Raw genomic sequence first — 18,700 nt, 5'->3', positions numbered from 1 at the left:
GATGTGGCAATATTTGTTTTTTAATTAATTATAAAGAATTCCAAGCACCACAAAACTGCTCGTCCCCCACAGCCTTGTTCGGAGGAAAAGTGCTTTATTTTGAGAATACAATAATGTATTCATAACAATCAAATATATAATATAAATGGCATAATAAAACGAAATGATGAATAAATATTATAAAATATATAATGCAAATAGTGGTCCCCTGGAGTCGTGTCACTGGTGTTACTGTTTAACAAACATCTGTTATTTTTAAATAAAAATCACACTGATGACATCACTTGACTTCCTCCTTCCTATTTTCTAAACATCTATGAAAAAAGGCCCATGATAAGTCCACTGTTTCTTTTCAGTTATGAGAAATTGTCTCATTTATCTCATGATTTCATATCAAGCTTTTAGTTGACATCACTGGTATGACCTATTTATTGTTAGGGAATTGTTAAGAAAGAAAAAAAAAAAACTATAATACAAATGGATTAAACTACTTAATTTAGTGAGTATACCATGATTGACAACATGTGGTTTGATATCTTGCAGCAGACATTTTGTAAAATGCATTTTTCATGAAAATTGTCACTGGTGTTACCTTCCTTATGGATAACACAAGATCAGTATATCAGGTCTTATGTATGTCTCTGGTGATTCACTGTGTCACTGGTGTTACTGTGCTGTTTTTTTCTCTCTCTTTTTTTCTGTCACATTAAATAAATAAAACATAATCTCCTTATTTCATGCATTTTCATTATTTTTCTGTAACTGACTACATGTGCTGAAAAAAAAATCGATAAATACTATTTCATAAAAACTTTTAATATTGCTAAAGAAGGTAACACCAATGACAAAATATAGTGCATGTGGTCTTGAAATAATTGCACAAAAAAGCTAAAAAATAAATAAATAAGCTGTCATTTATATGTAGTATTCATAAAGTCAAAAAGTAATCTAATAATGGTATACGTTTAAATGTTAGAAAAATAAATACATTTTAAGACATCTTGCCATACCAAAAGTGGACATTTCTGTAGAATGACCCATTTACAGACATAGGTAAAATAAAGAGACACAACTGCACCTGTTTTGTAGACTGCTATTAGTAGTCTAAACGTGTTTTACTGTGAGCAGTTTCACCCTTTAGTTCTCAGCTTTTTTTGTGGCTGCTGTCAAATATCTGCCTTCTCGGTCATGAATCCTATGGGGAGTTGCATTATATGTCGGGAATCCGAATTAAGCAGGTTGACGTAGTGAAGCTCTCCCTCGACTCACCTCCCTCACATAAGAAAGCGCAAGTTTGAGGCTAGGATCAGATCCGTTCAGAGAGCAGAGCGCATCTCACACCTGTAGACGGCAGCTGAACAGAGGGAAACTTTCATGCTTACTGTCGCTCACCCCGGCTGGACCTGAGTTTATACTAACCGCTTCCGATTCCTGCACAAACCGAGCTCATATTATAGCTACTTCTATATTTTCCCGTTTTCAGATCGAGTTTAAAGCGTGAAGCGCAACTTCGGGCAGCGACACTGAAGCGATGGAGCCATCCGTTATCCCCGAAGCCGACATGTCCGACCTCTACTCCATTAACCCGTTTAATGTCACTTTCCCTGACGAGGTGATGGGCTTCGTTCCCGACGGGAGGAACTACACCGAGCCTAACCCGGTAAAGAGCCCCGCGGGAATCATCATCGCCATTTCCATCACTGCTCTGTACTCCGTTATCTGTGTGGTGGGACTCTTGGGAAACATCCTAGTGATGTATGGAGTGGTCAGGTAAGCGAGACAAACGCGTTTGAAATCCATCCATCTATCTATCTATCTATCTATCTATCTATCTATCTATCCTAATTATGAGTCTATAGTCAGTTTAGTTTCAACTGAACCATTTTCCACAGTTATTGCCTTGAAACAACAACAACAACAATAACATATACTACAGTTTATTAAATACACACTGACCTTTTATGACATTTTAGTGATGCACGTTGTCACACTATATGGGGTAAGTTGTCACAATGGAAACCTGCCATTAAGTAGCCTACTATAAGCTTTTAATCAAAATGTAAACACAAATATATATATATATATATATCACCACATTGTTATAGTCATGAGAAATAATAAGCTGTATCACATTACAACATAAAAACCATGTGCCGACCTGCCTCGACCTGACATTTAGAAAAAATACTCATCTTGAGAACAGTTCAGCCTTTCTGTTAAATTATTATTATATAGTCCACTCGTGTCTGCCAGTTTGGGTTTACTATGTTTACTTGTTTACATAACAGCTGTTATAAAAATATGATGAATTATGAAATAAAATAACATAGTCAAAGTAGGTAGGTGCCTGATTACAACATATAAAAACCATGGTTACACTTTATTTTAAGGTATCCTTGTTACAGTGTAATTATACATTTAAGTACTGGGTAATAGTAATTAATTACATATACTTACTATATGGTTAGGATTAGGGTTTGTTTTAGGTTACTTGCATGTAATTATGCATAATTTATTGTTATTATAATAGTAAGTACATGTAACGTGTAACAAGGACACCGTAAAATAAAGTGTTACCAAAACCACTGCTAGAGAAAATAAGCATTTGTGCAATTTGTCTTTGCACCGTAAACATTATAGTTACTGTTGTGACAACTTGCCCCTGGTCTCTCCTGCTTCTCTTTCTGTGTTGGTTTGGTGTGTTAAATTAATGTGTGAATCAGATATCCGGCTTAAAGGAGCAAATGCACATTGTGAAAAATGAATGCATAAAGGTCATGCATTACTGTACTTCTGTAATTAGTTTCATGCCTTAGATCAGCAATCGTAGATGATTGCCATAGGCTTTTTTCTTTTCAGATTGCAATGAGCGGGGTGGATGAACAAAAAGATATGTTATCAGGTATTGATTGGTGGTGCCATCCCTGATTGTAATAGATGTGCATCTTCCCCCATGTTAATTGGGCTGCTGACGGGTGGCTGTGCTAGAGGTCTGCTTATTTATCAGGTGTCGAGTCTTGAGAGATGCTCACTGCTGTGCTCCTGCTGAAACCATCAGTAAGGAGAGCTAGGACAGGAAATGACCTCATTTTGAGATCATTTGATGGAAATAGCTTTATAGGCACAACCATAGCTATCTCAAGAGATGGCTCAACTCATTTTTTATGCACTCTGATCCATTTCATTCCAGAGTGTGGCATTCAGATGTGATAAATATCTCTCTGTGAGGTAATATATGCTCTCGGTGAGTGGAGGCGAAGAGGAGGTGCTAAAAAATGTCATTTCTAACCTCACCCTTTTGAACTAAGGATCTATCAAACACCACTGTGGGCCTTGACTGACCGTTTTAATAGCCTTTTATTCTTTACAAAGCGGAGTATATTTGTAATTTATCAGCTTGTAGTTGACAGCCACAGCGAGACTCTTCAAGTCTCTGGGATGTCTGGGAAATGACATTGTGTAAAAAGGAGCCGCAGCAGCTGTGGGTTGTCACAATGGCAGTAATTGTTCTATTCTCCTGGAACCGAGGTGCTTCTACACAGACAGCTTTAATCAACATACTAATTGAGCGCTAATTCTTCTCTGCCTCAGAGTAGTGCAGAGCTTAGCTTTAACACGAGGTGCTTTCACTTTGAATAATTAGAAAATTATAAGTTGCACACTGATGAAAATATATTAAAAGTGCAGTGGAAACATAAGCAACAAATATTATGGTTTGTAGCTTATCAAAATTAACTCTGTGAACTACTCTGAATTGTTCATATTAAGGTTAAAGATATTACGACTTGGAGAATCATGTTTTTCTAGCAAAGACAAATGATTGTTAAAAACTAAACTAAAATAAAAATGATTCAATTTAAATAAGTAAGTAAATAAATGAATAAGCATCAAAATAAAAGCAAAATAAAAGTTTGTGTTTACATAATATATGTGTTTACTGTATGTATTTATATATTGCATATTATTTGCATATTATTGCTCTTTTGTTGGTTTTGATTGCTTCTATTGTCCTCATGTATAAGTCGCTTTGAATAAAAGCATCTGCCAAATGATTAACTGTAAATATGTATGCACATATTTAAGAATTATTACATTCATACATAAAAGTATGTGTGTGTATATATATATATATATATATATATATATATACACACACATATATTATGAAAACACAAACCTTTATTTAGAATGTGACTATATATATATATATATATGAATTTAAGGAAATAGAATATAGAATTAAAACAGAATGTATGTACATTATTACAATTTAAAAGAACTGGTACAATTTAAAAGTTCTTTTCAATTTTATATAATGTTTATATTGTTTTTTAATGTTAATATTATTTTTTACTGTATTTTTGATCAAATAAATACAGCCTTGGTGAGAATAAGATACTTACTTCAAAAACATTAACAAATGAAGAGTTCAGATGCAAAAGCCTCTAAATGCCATCTGCAATTTTCTTCTAAAATTAGCATTTTTTTATCGGGCTCCTATGTTTATGTTCAATTATTTGACTTTGATGGCAATTAAAAGAACCTATCCATTGCCATTAAAGTGAAATTACTGAACCTACACATGGGAATCTGATAAAACACTTTATTTCCCAAAAATCTTTTAATTTACCCCAAAGTGTTCAAAATGATGTAAAAACACTGTATCTTCCAAACGCTCTAATTTACCCTAAACTGTTTAAAATGGAGCAGCTTACAAGATGGAAACCAGAAACAGAATTATAAATCAATATGTTCTTGCTCAATCTGCTTTATTGGACTAATGAAATTTCTCTTTAGTGAGACCACATTGATTTTTTTTTTTTAATTGCAATTCTGTAAATTCCTCTTTCTGCCATCTCAATTCAAATTCCAATTCAACATAATTTGTGGTGTTGTTAAAAATTCAGTTTACAAGAGCCTTATATTATACTCAACCCTGCTTCAAAATATTCTCAAGGTTTTAAAGTTCTTCTCTAACGCAAGAAGTGCCTCATTGCAAATAAGAAGAAATATACAGTCATTTAGCAGCAGTGGTCACCAGCAACTCAGAGCGGACCAAATGTGCTGAAATTGCAGCAGTAAAAATTCAATCTTCTTAGCATTATTTTATGAGCAAGCCTGAACACAGGAGATGATAGATTGAGAAAGAAGCGAGAAATAAACAAAATGAGTTCCTTTTGGAATGAAGGCAAAGAAAAATACATTGGAGTACAACCAGGTTATACCCTCAAGCAGCCGGACATCAGAAGACGGTGGGTGTCAGTGCTATAAGGCTGATAATGATGGCGGATCACACAATTGAGTTGAAGCTCAAGGCACTTGTCAGTCGTCTGTCTGAGAGTCTTTTCATCACCCATCACTGAGAGCTCTGCAAATGAGGAGACCTGCGTCTGATTATTAAGGCTGCACTAGAAAGCCTGTACAATCTTTAAAACAACAACCTTGTTATTCTGTCCAGCAAATGAGTCCGTCTGGTACAACTACAGCATCACTACACAGTTATAGGTAGCAGGTGGAACGGGTGGAGAGGAATACTTTATGTTTTGACTGTAATTGGTGTTCATTTTATGTATGTCTGTAACTGCCTTGTCTTGTTGTTCTACTGGTGGCCATTAAGTATAGACAAACCCACAGGCAGATGTACTAAATCTATGTCCAAAAAAAATATGTGACCCTGGACCACAAAACCAGTCTTAAGTCGCTGGGGTAAATTTGTAGCAATAGCCAAAAATACATTGTATGGGTCAAAATTATTGATTTTTCTTTTATGCCAAAAATCATTAGGATATTAAGTGAAGATCGTGTTCCATGAAGATATTTTGTAAATGTCCTACTGTTAATATATCAAAAGTTAATTTTTGATTAGTAATATTCATTGCTAAGAACTTAATTTGGACAAATTTAAAGGCAATTTTCTCAATATTTTGATTTTCTTGTACCCTGAGATTCCAGATTTATGACTGGTTTTGTGGTGCAGGGTCACATATTAATGCTGTGGAATTTTGCTGGAAACCTAATAATGGGTGATATTTTTTGAAGGAATAATTCTGTTGTTATTTAATCTCTCTCATGTTGTTCCAAACCCAACCCAGACTTGTTGGAAAAATATGCCTGTGGCAACTTTTCTGTAAAGTGATATTATTTTCCTTATTGCACATTGTACTTTCAAAGTGAAAAGTCCAGTGAGTGGCATAAAAAGCATGTTCAATTTTATCAAAAACAGATGAAGGTGAATGTGGCAGTTTTTTATGACGCTGGTTGCGGCAGTTTGGAAATGAAATGTCTGCTTAAAGGTTAATGCTCTATTGTGTTTGAAAATAACATACCACCCACACAAAACCTGACCCTAAACCCAGAAAGTGTTAACAAAAGCAAACATGAGATAAAAAATAAAAATAAAACAAAACATTTGAAGAGCTTTGAATTTTTTTTTATTTTTATTGTGGCTCATGTTTCACAGGACTCATAGCCAAACGCTTTATATTGCAGATGCAGTGCTGTACCAGGTGAGCGAATTAGCAAGTTTACTATGACAGAAAAGCTATATATGGAGCTATGGAATTATGTGATGCAAAATGTATTAGTTTACAGTTCATGCACTGGTAGAAAAAAAAAAAATGTTTCAAGGTCATATTATAGATCTCAAGTAATTTTGAAAAAATAAGTATTTATTAATTGATAATCTACCTGTACAGTCATGATTAGTTTGAAAAAAGAATGAATGCTTTTGGTGCTTTGCTACCACTAGTGTTCATTTCAACTGCAAAGTGAATTTTATATATAGGTATGTATTATATATTTTTGGAATTTTGCATGTAGGTATAGAAGCATGTTTTTCCAATGTTGTCCAAACCTGTATGCTTGTATTTTTTATTTATTTTTTTCAGTGGAACACAAAGGGGGAATTTTTGAAGAGTGTACAATCCTCTTTACTATAATCTTACACTCCACTGGAGCGCACAAAGTCACTTCAGATATGGCCCTTTAGATGTGTTGTTCCTGGTTTCATATCACTGAAGACTAGTTCTCGGTTCTAGTGTACTGTAACCAAACACAGCACACGCAGAATCACAAATAAGACTTGAGAGATAAGATTTTCATTGAACAGATTTTCAGTGACCTTCGGAATATGGCTTCGGAGAACAGTACCTTAAATACAGCGCATGAGTGATATTAATTATTTTAATGGTACTTAATTTTTGTTTTTCATTAATTGGAGCTTGTTGGCAGTGGAAAAAGGAGGAGCAAGAACATTCTTCTAAATTTCTCCTTTTACGTTCTTCAAAAATCAGTCAAATTATTGTACCTCTGTAAGAACAAAGTGTATGTTTTTGGATGTTTTGTTTTTCTTGGTTGGAAATGTTGTGGAAATAATCCTACGTATGAGACAAAGACAGAGATTGTAGATGCAGGATATTTGTGTTTATATGCAGCTGAGATATGCATAATGTCTTCATTATATGTATTTGTGCGTGCGTGCTTCAGTCTGACTCACCGCAGCATCTCGCAGCATGCTTCCCTCTTAGCGCAGTTTGTGTCTGTGTGTGTGAGTTGCAGATCAGCCAACCAGGCAGACGGTCCAAACTTAACATCCTGCTCATGACGTCAAAATCATCCACAATAACAGCATATTTGCCAGAGATATTGTTCTCTGTTGCTCACTCTATTAGAAAAAATGAACCAAAGTGAATATATAGTGTATATATGATTAAACCAATTGTTAGTGGACTATAAAGCATCATAATCATGCTTGAGTGTTTCTGAGCAGATTTAGAGAGATCAGCATATGGCGATGTGTCATTACCCATAGGAAAAATGTATTGCTCAGTGGTTGCTCTTCCTAAGTTCAGGAGATTTAGATGAGATTCTCATATATCTCTCATTTTAGTATCAACAGCATTTCAGATGTTTCTCCTAGGAGAAATAGAAATAGACACAAATGAGACATGAAAAATATTGTCTTATGTTTCATTGAGATATCAGCTTTGTCTTAAGATGTCTTCAGTTTTATTTTAGGAGAAACGTTACACTTTTATCAATATTATAAATACTAAAACTATCATTTAAATAGCATTGAACATATCAAGGGTTAGTAGTTTAAATGTTTAAATTTATCTTCAGTGTCCATCATTGTACAGGTGCTGGTCATATAATTAGAATATCATCAAAAAGTTGATTTATTTCACTAATTCCATTCAAAAAGTGAAACTTGTATATTATATTCATTCATTACACACAGACTGATATATTTCAAATTTTGATGATTAGAGCTTACAGCTCATGAAAGTCAAAAATCAGTATCTCAAAATATTAGAGACACAGAAAGACAAACGTTTTGCTGAAAAAATGCACAATACATAATTTATAGCCTAGGGTGAAGTCATTATGTACATTCACAACAATTTGGGACAAATATAATGTAATTTAATAGAAAAACTGTTCTGTCGTCTGTATTTAAATGTGAGTCTGGAGTTTCCCTCTCTGTGCAGCGCGCGGTGTCACGTGTCAAAATAAAAAACACGTGTTGTCAGTGATTTCCGCCTCTAGAGGCCGCTCTCGTACTGTATAATGCCAGAGGACCCTTCTCAGCCACTCCAGCAACGGTAGCAAACCGGAAAACTATCGGCATGGATTTTTGCCGATAACCGATAGTTGTGGCAATCGGCAAAACCGATGAATCGGTCGACCTCTATTATGGTTTCCTCTGTTGTGCAATAAAACACTGTCTACATAAAACAATATGACAATGCGTGTATTGTCTTTGATTGAAATGGTGTGGATAAATGACATTTAAGATAACCAGAGGGAAGAAAAATTTAATAAAAAGAGACTGCAATTTCTGAATGCTTACATAAGTGTAAATAATAAAGTTTGAGAGTGATGGTAGATGGTGATGATTATTAGTGCATGAAGATTAAATTGCAGTCTTTTGAGCTGTCATACGGCTCCTGAAGACTTGGAATGAAGTGCACAAATGGATGACTTGGATTTTATGGTACTTTTGTCATTTTTGAGCTGCCCTGATATTCAGAAAACTCCTTTACTGTCCCACGGTAAACAACAAATAATCTAAGTGCTGATTAAGTGATGACAGAATTTCCATTCTTTTTAACATTTTAAAGTTAAAACTAGACATTTGTTACAGAAGTGATGTTTTGGTCGTTGTTTGTGCCCTCTGGTGAAACACCTGGGTAGGAATTTCTTGGCATGTGTGTTTCATCCCTGTCAGGCATGTTTACTTGACATCACAAAGACAGCCTCTTTTGAGTAGATGAAACTGACTTTAAAAAAAAATTAAGATTAATGTAGTTCAGAAAAATGGGTAACACTTTATTTTGATGGTCGCTTTTGAACATTCTGTTGAAAATAAGTAACGCTGCATCTACATGTCAGCTAACTCTCATTAGAGTATTAGTAGACTGTCTTATTAATATCTGCTAAAGCTGCTAAAAAAAAATTTATTTTATTTTATTAATTTTTTTTTTTGAGATGGTGGCCCAACAGACATTCTACTGACTATCAGTAACTTTGCATGCACCTCAACTTATTTTAACCCTAACCCTACCGGTCTGCTAATACTCTACCAAAACTCTATTGAGAGCTAGTAGATATGTAGGTGCAGCGTTACTTATAGACAACAGAATGTGTTAAAGGGACCATCAAAATAAAGTGTAACCAAAACATAAAGTAAAATAGTGTGTAAACACAGAGCACACAGAGAAACTTTTGAAAGATGTGCTCATTGTTAAAAAAAATAAAAATAAAATAACAAAAAAAAATCCACAATTTAGTCTTTCAGACTGAGGATTAAAAAAAAGAAAAAAGTTCTATCCATTAGAAAGGTCATCTGACTCAGTCAGGAGTCAAACAGTGCTACCTTTAAACCATTTGACATTTCATTAAGAAATGCATTTAACCTTTACAGGTTAAGTTAAAATACATCATACTTTTATGATGTATCATAAGCACAAATGTTTCCCATGGTGTCAGGTTTTGTTCTGGTCCTCTGTGATAACAAGACAGTGTGGTAATTAACTCTATATGCTGACGGATATGTTCACGGGAGAGTCAAGCCGAACAAACCTCACGTTGAGCTAATTCTGAACAAAACCACTTTTTATAATTCATCTTCCCACACTCAGCATGATCACAGACATCAGGAGGCATTTCCATCTGACGCTGCGCTGACGGGGCTAAAATACAAGATGAAATTGTTTGCTAAGGGATGCTAATCCAAAAACTTGGAAGCCCATGATTTTTAATCTGCATTTTTGTTCATTTTCATACACAAAACACTTGTAAGGCAGTTTATTTGAGCTCTCAAGTTTAGATTAAACATGCAAACAATACAAGAAATCATGGAAATCTTGGAAACAGATGGGGAATTCACAGAGAATCAATTGCGCTCTCTGATCACGTTGTTAATTTGCATGCGCAGTTCTCCATATTGCAAACTTGTACAGAATGGCAGGTTATGGAAGACGTAGCAAATGACTTGACATACTTTACTGAACAGCGTTTCTTAAAGTAACTCCATGTTAGTTTTCTTTTACCTTGAAATATCAGCTTCAAAATAATTCAGATGGTTCACTGATTTGCAGTGATGGGAATAACGGCGTTACTAACGGCGTTATTTTTTTCAGTAACGAGTAATCAAACGAATTACTGTTTCCCCCGTTACAACGCCGTTACCGTTACTGACAATAAAATGTGGCGTTACTATATTATATTTTTTTAATTAAATTTTTCAGTTCATCTGAATGGATGCGCAGTGTAGCTGTATTTGACGTACCATAAACTCTAGTGTGAAGTCACACGACTCGCCGTCGCTTTCTCTCACATACCCGCACGCAAAGAAAGATACAGAGCAAGAGAGTCTTTCATAACATGCAGAATTGACGCGCTACATGTAAACGATATTCTTTGTTGTATTTTCCTGTCAAAATAACGGAGTTCCTTTGGAATTCTTCAGCTTTTAAGAACTGCTGGTTTCTCTGGTAGTGGGCGGAACTAATGCGCAAACGACAATCTCATTGGCTGGCGCTCACCTATTATCGTCCCTGTTTTGATTTCAGCAAATCAATTCGAGCGAACGCAGACAACGTGATTAATATTCATGAACCCAGCAGCTCATTAATCTTTATGCGTTTTATATTGATGACAAATATGCATTCATACTTGGTTATTCTAATTACTAAATTTCTATCATCATATAATATTAAATGATCATAATATTATATTATAATGCTTGACTGACTGATACTAAGTGTCAGTAGATAAATAGTGTAGATTAATGTACAATGTTTTATAATAATAATTTATTATTTTTAGTGTCCATTTCATTAATTTAACATTTTTAATATTGGGGGCATCCAAAGTTATTTGACATTTGAACATTTTTTTTTAAAAGTAACGCAATAGTTACTTTCCCTGGTAATTAGTTACTTTTATAATGATGTAACTCAGTTACTAACTCAGTTACTATTTGTGAGAAGTAACTAGTAACTATAACTAATTACTCTTTTAAAGTAACGTGCCCAACACTGCGGATTTGTAATAAGGTGATTGGCTTTGTTCCAGTCCCACACTCCCAAACATCTGTTCTGGGAGTATAGAAATTTGGTGAGCTGCTATGAAATTACACAAAAAGGACACATTTCTTTACGGCAGCAACAAATGCACGTGTACAACGATCTGCTGTAGTTAGGACAGTGGCATATTTGTGACGCTCACTTAACAGTAGTACACAAAACTACCTAAAATTACTGACATAATACAAAATGTACACAAACATTTCTTTCAGCTAACATTGCATTTACCACATGCTTTCCACAGGCAGAAATAGTGCAACATCTTGCCAGGAAAAATAGCGGAAGAAGTCCAAGCTGCTTTCAATGTGGCAAATCAATTTAGTAGTTGCAAAATTAGTTGCCTAAAGTGGACTATCAAAATAAAGTGTTGCCAAATTTTAAGGGAGTATTTCATCCTCATATAATATTCCATGGGTTTTTATTGAAATAACTTGATTTTGCCCATGAAAATTAGAAGAACAACATTAAATGTGAGTGCACATCACTTTTTTTTTTTTTGTTTTGTTTTTGTGCTAAAGCACTGCACGATCACACAAAGTTCAGCAGTTTTTCTGTGAATCCACCCAGCCTGAGCCCTCAGACCACGGTTCATCCAAATCTCATCTCACGGGTGTTTAGAGGAACTACTCAACTGAATCTCAGCTGAATGTTTGAGACGTCTAAAGATGAATGCTTTCTTGACAGTGGCTTAACACACTTGACTGCAGGGTTGGCACAGAGTAAGGACGATTTCAGCTGTTGTTGGTGATTCAAATTGACGGTTAACAAGAGAAAACACAATAGAGCACATGCTGTTCAGCTTTATTGACTTTGAAAAGATAAAGGGCTATGTTTTAGAAAATATTGCAGCAAATACCTTTGCATTAATAAAAAAAAAAGAAAGGAAAAAAAAAACATTATTTATGCAAGATGATATCTGATGTGATGTTTCAAGTAAAAAGAGTCTTAATGAATGTGGGAAAGAATAGTACACTATTTGAAGAATTTTAATAATAAAGAATATGCACAATTTAGTCATAATTGAATGGTCTTGTTTACCCCTTCTAATTAACTTCTAAACTAAAATGTTGTAGAACAATGGCATAACCAGCAGGCTTAAATTAACCTTTTTTGGCCTTATTACAGATGTAATTACTTACTTGCAGGTATGCCAAACTATCTCCTCAGCTTAATCATTATCATCTTCTATATTTTTTAACATCTTTCACATTTAAGCTCCACTAAGCTGAAAGCGGCAAGTTACATTTCTATCCATATCTCTAAAGGACTGTCTGCATTTTAATTTTTAAATAATACATATACAAATAGTTGAAGTAAATTCTAAGTCACTACAAGGACATGTAGAAAATATGATTGTAACATAGTGATTCCTACAATGCATGTAATTGGAACATCTCAGACACTGGCATTACAGTACATTTGCTTTTCATGCTTTTGAGCTGAACTTTGAAATTCACCAAAGAAAGGGGTTTGGATTTTTTTGTCATTTTAGCAGCTTATTTCTACACACATTAGGAATAAAAATACACAATAAACTAAACGTCGCCATCAACGCAAATTAAGTGATATTTTTCTTTTTCAACCAAATCCAGCTCATGCCTTTTTCTCATGCTGTGTTGATAGCTACAGATGAAGATAAAAAAGTGGAGAATGCAAGAGCCTATATTGCACTGCCAATTGTTCTGGACAATTGCTCTGGGAATAGGCATGAGATGAGATGGTTTTTCTCTAGAGCTCTCTCTACGGACTGAATGTGATTCACAGACATTTACATAACTGCCAATTACTTGGGAAAAACAGAGATCAAATTGTCTGCCTTGGGGATGACTAAAATTTATTTTAAATGAATTTTTCTATTTTTCTGAATCACATTTTAAAGTATTATTTTTTTCTTGGGCAAAAGGAAGAATTTAATTCAGTGTTGATACCATACCTGTGTGGCCTGTCTAATTAACATTAAACCCTGCAAATACATCCTCAAATACCATGTATGATTAAAAGACTTTCCTGGGGGTCTTAATCTCCAGCAGTTTTGAGGTTGAGCTTCATGCCAACCTGACATACAACTGGGATTAATAAATGGAGCTGTAATAAGTGTAGTCCGTGAAAACGCTCCCCTCCTTTGGGAAATCACATCTCTCCAGCATTTCACAAAAACACCTCCACCCACAACCTGTGGTCTGTTGCACAATTCAGCGTATGATCAGCAAGATATGAGATCTGCACTTGCATAACTATTATATAATACCAGCTGTGTTCGTGTTAATAGCTGTTATGTTACGTCTCATTGACCTGCACCAGGCCTAGATGAAGTTCCTCTTCAGGAACTCAAGCTGCGTCGAGACGCTTTGGGAACGCCTTCAGCATGACCATGCTCTGAACCACGTATGTAATCTGTCCAATAGATGAGCAAGACGTCACGGGCAGGTGACGTAAACGACCAGGAAGCTTAAAACCGGCGTCTGCTTTTTGTCATTCAGCAAGCACTCTGTATGTGTCTGTCATTATTTGTTGTGAGTCTTATTTGGTGTTGTTTGTCCCACACAATTAATAAGCTCCATAATGTCTAAGAGTTCTTCTAAGACAAAACAATTGGGTGAGAGCAGATCACACAGGCTGTGTGTTCCTCCTGCAAATGCTACATCACTGCTGGGGATACACACAGTCTGTGTGTGGTCTGCTTGGGAGCGAGTCACGCAGAGTCGGCTCTCGATGGAGAGCTTCTCCATCGCGTGCTTCTCCCGCTGCGTGCACTTCGCTCCCGGAAGGCTCTCTTTGCCGAGGGAGTCTTCACCAGCGTTCCTTGCGGTGTTAGTCCGGCTGCCGCCGAGGCAGAGCAACGGCCGCACTCATGGGCTTCGCAATTGGATCTCATGGGATCCGCTCTCTGGGATCAGAAGCCTGCTCTGTAGTTTCTTCCCCCCAGGGACGTGGCTCGACGCTCCACCTGTCTTCCCCCGAGGAGGTTGATGTGGTGAGCGTTGATGAGGATTTGCACCCTCAATCACCCCAATATGAGGAGTTGCTGGATGTGGTTACTCGCGCTGTGGCCAAGTTGAACATCAATTGGCCCGTCGAGAAAAAGGCTGAACCACAGAAAAGCAAGCTGGACGAACGCTTTCTGCGAACTAAGCCGCCACCTCCACACCGGAGCCTGCTGTTCTTCTCCGATCTCTACACCGAGGTGTCGAGATCGTGGGCTAGACCTTTCTCGGCCAACCTGGTCTCACAGAATTCAGTGTAATGACCACGGACCCTTAACTCCGAATCTGTGGTGGCATCACGGAATCGCCAAAAATTCTGTGATGGGCTCACAGAAGTGATACCATTACACGGAATTCTGTGAGACCAGGTTGTAAATTATATATTGGGTAACAACATTGCCATTATTGCATATATGTTGGGGTGTGAGTATTCAATGTTGTTACCCAATATATAATTTACAACCTGGTCTGATTAGACAGGGGGGAGTCCGAAAATCAGTCAGTCTCGATCCACAACGTTGACATCAGCAAACCGCGAAAACCGGGATTCATCTGTGAAGAGAACCACTCTCCAAAGTGTCAGACGCCATCGAATGTGAGCATTTGCCCACTCAAGTCGGTTACGACGACGAACTGCAGTCAGGTCGAGACCCTGATGAGGATGACGAGCATGATGATGAGCTTCCCTGAGACGGTTTCTGACAGTTTGTGCAGAAATTCTTTGGTTATGCAAACCGATTGTTGCAGCAGCTGTCCGGGTGGCTGGTCTCAGGCGATCTTGGAGGTGAAGATGCTGGATGTGGAGGTCCCGGGCTGGTGTGGTTACACGTGGTCTGCGGTTGTGAGGCCAGTTTGATGTACTGAAAAATTCTCTGAAACACCTTTGGAGACGGCTTATGGTAGAGAAATGAACATTCAATTCACGGGCAACAGCTCTGGTGGACATTCCTGCAGTCAGCATGCCAATTGCTCGCTCCCTCAAAACTGTGGCATTGTGCTGTGTGATAAAACTGCACATTTTAGAGTGACCTTTTATTGTGGCCAGCCTAAGGCACACCTGTGCAATAATCATGCTGTCTAATCAGCATCTTGATATGCCACACCTGTGAGGTGGATGGATTATCTCGGCAAAGGAGAAGTGCTCACTAATACAGATTTAGACAGATTTGTGAAAAATGGGGTCAAAAACAAAAGTATTGCGTTTATAATTTTGTTTTGACCACGTATCTGGGCGTGGTGTGGGATTCGACCACGATGCAGGCACATACTGTATGTCCCCTGCTCGGATCGAGTCGATCCTCATGTCAGTCAAGAGAGTCAAGTCAAGTTACCTTTATTTATATAGCGCTTTTAACAATACAGATTATGTCAAAGCAACTTTCCAATATCAAAATAGGAAAATAGTGTGTCAATAATGTAAAATGACAAGATTAATCACTCAATTTTCAGTTAAAGGCATTTCATTATTGAATTCAGTGATGTCATCGTCCAGCTCAGTTCAGTTTAAATAGTATCTGTGCAATCAAGACGATATCACTGGAAATTAAGTGTCCCCAACTAAGCAAGCCAGAGGCGACAGCGGCAAGGAACCAAAACTCCAACGGTGACAGAAGGGAGAAAAAAACCTTGGGAGAAACCAGGCTCAGTTGGGGGGGCCAGTTCTCCTCTGACCAGACGAACCAGCAGTTCAATTCCAACCGCAGCCATGTCAGACTGTGTAAAGGACTCATCTGGTTCCCGAGGTCTTGTCCCGATGGCCGTCTAGGTGACGAGGTCCTCACTGGGGATCTGTCTCTGGGGCTGATCTAGGTGTCCTGATCTCCGCTGACATTCAGGGCTTTAGAGGTCATCTCTAGGTGCTGATCCACCATCTGATCTGGATACGGACTGGATCGGGTGGCTACGGTGAGTTTGGGCGCTAAATAGGAAAAGGATCTGCCGCCCGCAGCTGATTTTGATATTCTAGGTATTATCAAATGGCCAGAGTTTTGAGAACGCAGTATGTGGAGGATGCGATAAGAGCTCGCTCAAGTACTGAGGAGCTAAACCATTCAGGGATTTATAAGTAATTAACATGTTTTTAAAATCTATATGATGTTTAATAGGGAGCCAGTGCAGTGTTGACAGAACCGGGCTAATGTGGTCATATTTCCTGGTTCTAGTAAGGACTCTAGCTGCTGCAATCCAAGCCCTCTAGCCCTCAATCCAAGATGGCGGCGCGATCAGACGCAGCGGCTGCTCCAGGTCCCAAAGACGGTGCTTTTTTGTCTTTTAATGTCGTCTGTTCGTCTCCAAATAGTGTAAATTTACCGCTAGTTCATAAGGAAATCACTCCTAAACTCATATATGTTCGCCAAAGACTTTTGGATATCGGCAACGCATACAAAGACCAACTCTCGCCGGCAGCTACTGAGAAGCTACGAGGCCTCTGTTTACTGCTGAAGCCGGACCTCGAGACCGCGGCCTCGCCTACTGTCGCTACCCGCACAAGGTGGCGTCGCAAGCGGTGTGAGAGAGGACGGAAGCGCGGTAAGCGCGGAGGTATACGAGCTAGGCTGAGGGAATACCCCACAAGACCGGCTCTTCCAACACTCATGCTCTCAAACGTTCGCTCTCTGGAAAACAAACTGGACTTAATTTAACTCAGTCGATCTACACAGCATGAGACAAGGGATTGTTGTGTGTTTGTTTTCACTGAAACATGGCTGAACGACAACATCCCGGACTCCGCCATTCAGCTGCACGGACTAACTTGCTACCGCGGACAGAGATTCATCACTGTCTGGTAAGACTCGCGGCGGTGGCTTGTGTGTGTACGCCAACAAAGAATGGTGTAACAATGCTGGGGTAGTGACAAAACACTGTTCATCGCTGGTGGAGTTTATGTTTGTGAAGTGTCGACCGTTCTATCTGCCGCGGGAGTTCACGGCCATTGTTATTGTCACGGTATACATCCCACCGATGCGCAAATGCAAAGGACGCGTCATGAGCTGTACAGCGCCATCAGCGAACAACAAACAAATAACCCCGACGGCTTTTTCATCATAGCCGGTGACTTCAACCACGCAAACTTAAAGACAGTTTTGCCAAAGTTCTACCAACATGTGAACTTTGCAACAAGGGGAAATAACACACTGGACTTTGTTTACACAACAGTTAAGAGCGCATACAAAGCTGAACCCCGCCCCCACCTCGGGTACTCGGACCACATCTCTGTTATGCTAATCCCAGCATACAGACCACTTCTGAAACTGGCCAAACCGGTTCACAAACAGATCAAGGTATGGCCAAACAATGCCACCTCAGCACTGCAGGACTGCTTCCAGGACACAGACTGGAACATGTTCAAAGAGGCGGCCACCTACAACAACCACACAGACCTGCAGGAGTACACTGAAACAGTGACTGCTTACATCCAAAAGTGCACTGATGATGTGACAGTCACCAAGACCATCACCACACGCGCCAACCAGAAGCCATGGATGACAGCAGAGGTTCGTGGGCTGCTAAAGACCAGAGATGAAGCATTCAGATCAGGAGATAAAGCAGCCCTCAAAACAGCAAGAGCCAATCTGTCCCGCAGCATCAAAAATGCAAAACGGTCATATGCTCAAAAAATCACTTCACAGACAGCAGTGACACACGGAGCCTGTGGCAAGCTATTCAGACCATCACAGACTACAAGCCCCCGCCACAGGCCTGTGATGACACATCCCTCCCAGATGCACTCAACCACTTTTACTCACGGTTTGAAATGCAGAATGACACACCTGCACAAAAACTGCCCACACCTCCCAACGACCAGGCGCTCTGTCTGTCTCCAGCCGACGTAAGGAAGTCCCTATCTAGGATCAACCCACGCAAGGCTGCGGGTCCCGACAACATACCTGGCCGTGTACTGAAAGACTGTGCTGCACAGCTGACAGATGTCCTAACAGATATCTTCAACACCTCGCTGAGCCAGGCAGTCGTCCCCACATGTCTCAAATTCACAACAATCATACCGGTACCAAAGAAATCACCTGTGTCCTGTCTAAATGACTACCGTCCCATAGCATAGACTCCAATCATAATTAGATTAGATTAGATTAGATTAGATTAGATTCAACTTTATTGTCATTACAC

General features: G+C 38.3%; 1 protein-coding gene and 1 long non-coding RNA gene across 2 annotated transcripts in view; one reads left to right on the top strand and one right to left on the bottom strand.

Annotated features, from left to right (window-relative positions):
* Positions 1–1,298: 1,298 nt before the first annotated feature.
* The window catches only part of oprd1a (opioid receptor, delta 1a), a 30,796-nt gene continuing 13,394 nt past the window's right edge, over positions 1,299–18,700 (top strand). The window contains exon 1 of the mRNA XM_058754211.1: positions 1,299–1,770. Coding sequence (XP_058610194.1) covers positions 1,532–1,770 — 239 coding nt within the window. The 5' untranslated portion in view covers positions 1,299–1,531. The remainder of the gene's footprint in view (positions 1,771–18,700) is intronic.
* LOC131526102 (uncharacterized) lies at positions 4,458–11,086 on the bottom strand. The gene is made up of 4 exons (XR_009267379.1): positions 10,793–11,086; positions 7,805–7,914; positions 7,496–7,663; positions 4,458–5,368 (listed from the first exon to the last, which is right to left on the bottom strand). It is a non-coding gene; the product is annotated as an uncharacterized LOC131526102 (long non-coding RNA).

Source organism: Onychostoma macrolepis, chromosome 19 (assembly GCF_012432095.1).
Source record: "Onychostoma macrolepis isolate SWU-2019 chromosome 19, ASM1243209v1, whole genome shotgun sequence".
NCBI lineage: Eukaryota > Metazoa > Chordata > Actinopteri > Cypriniformes > Cyprinidae > Onychostoma > Onychostoma macrolepis.
Note: the sequence above shows the minus strand (reverse complement) of the source record. Positions and strands in the feature narration are given on the sequence as shown.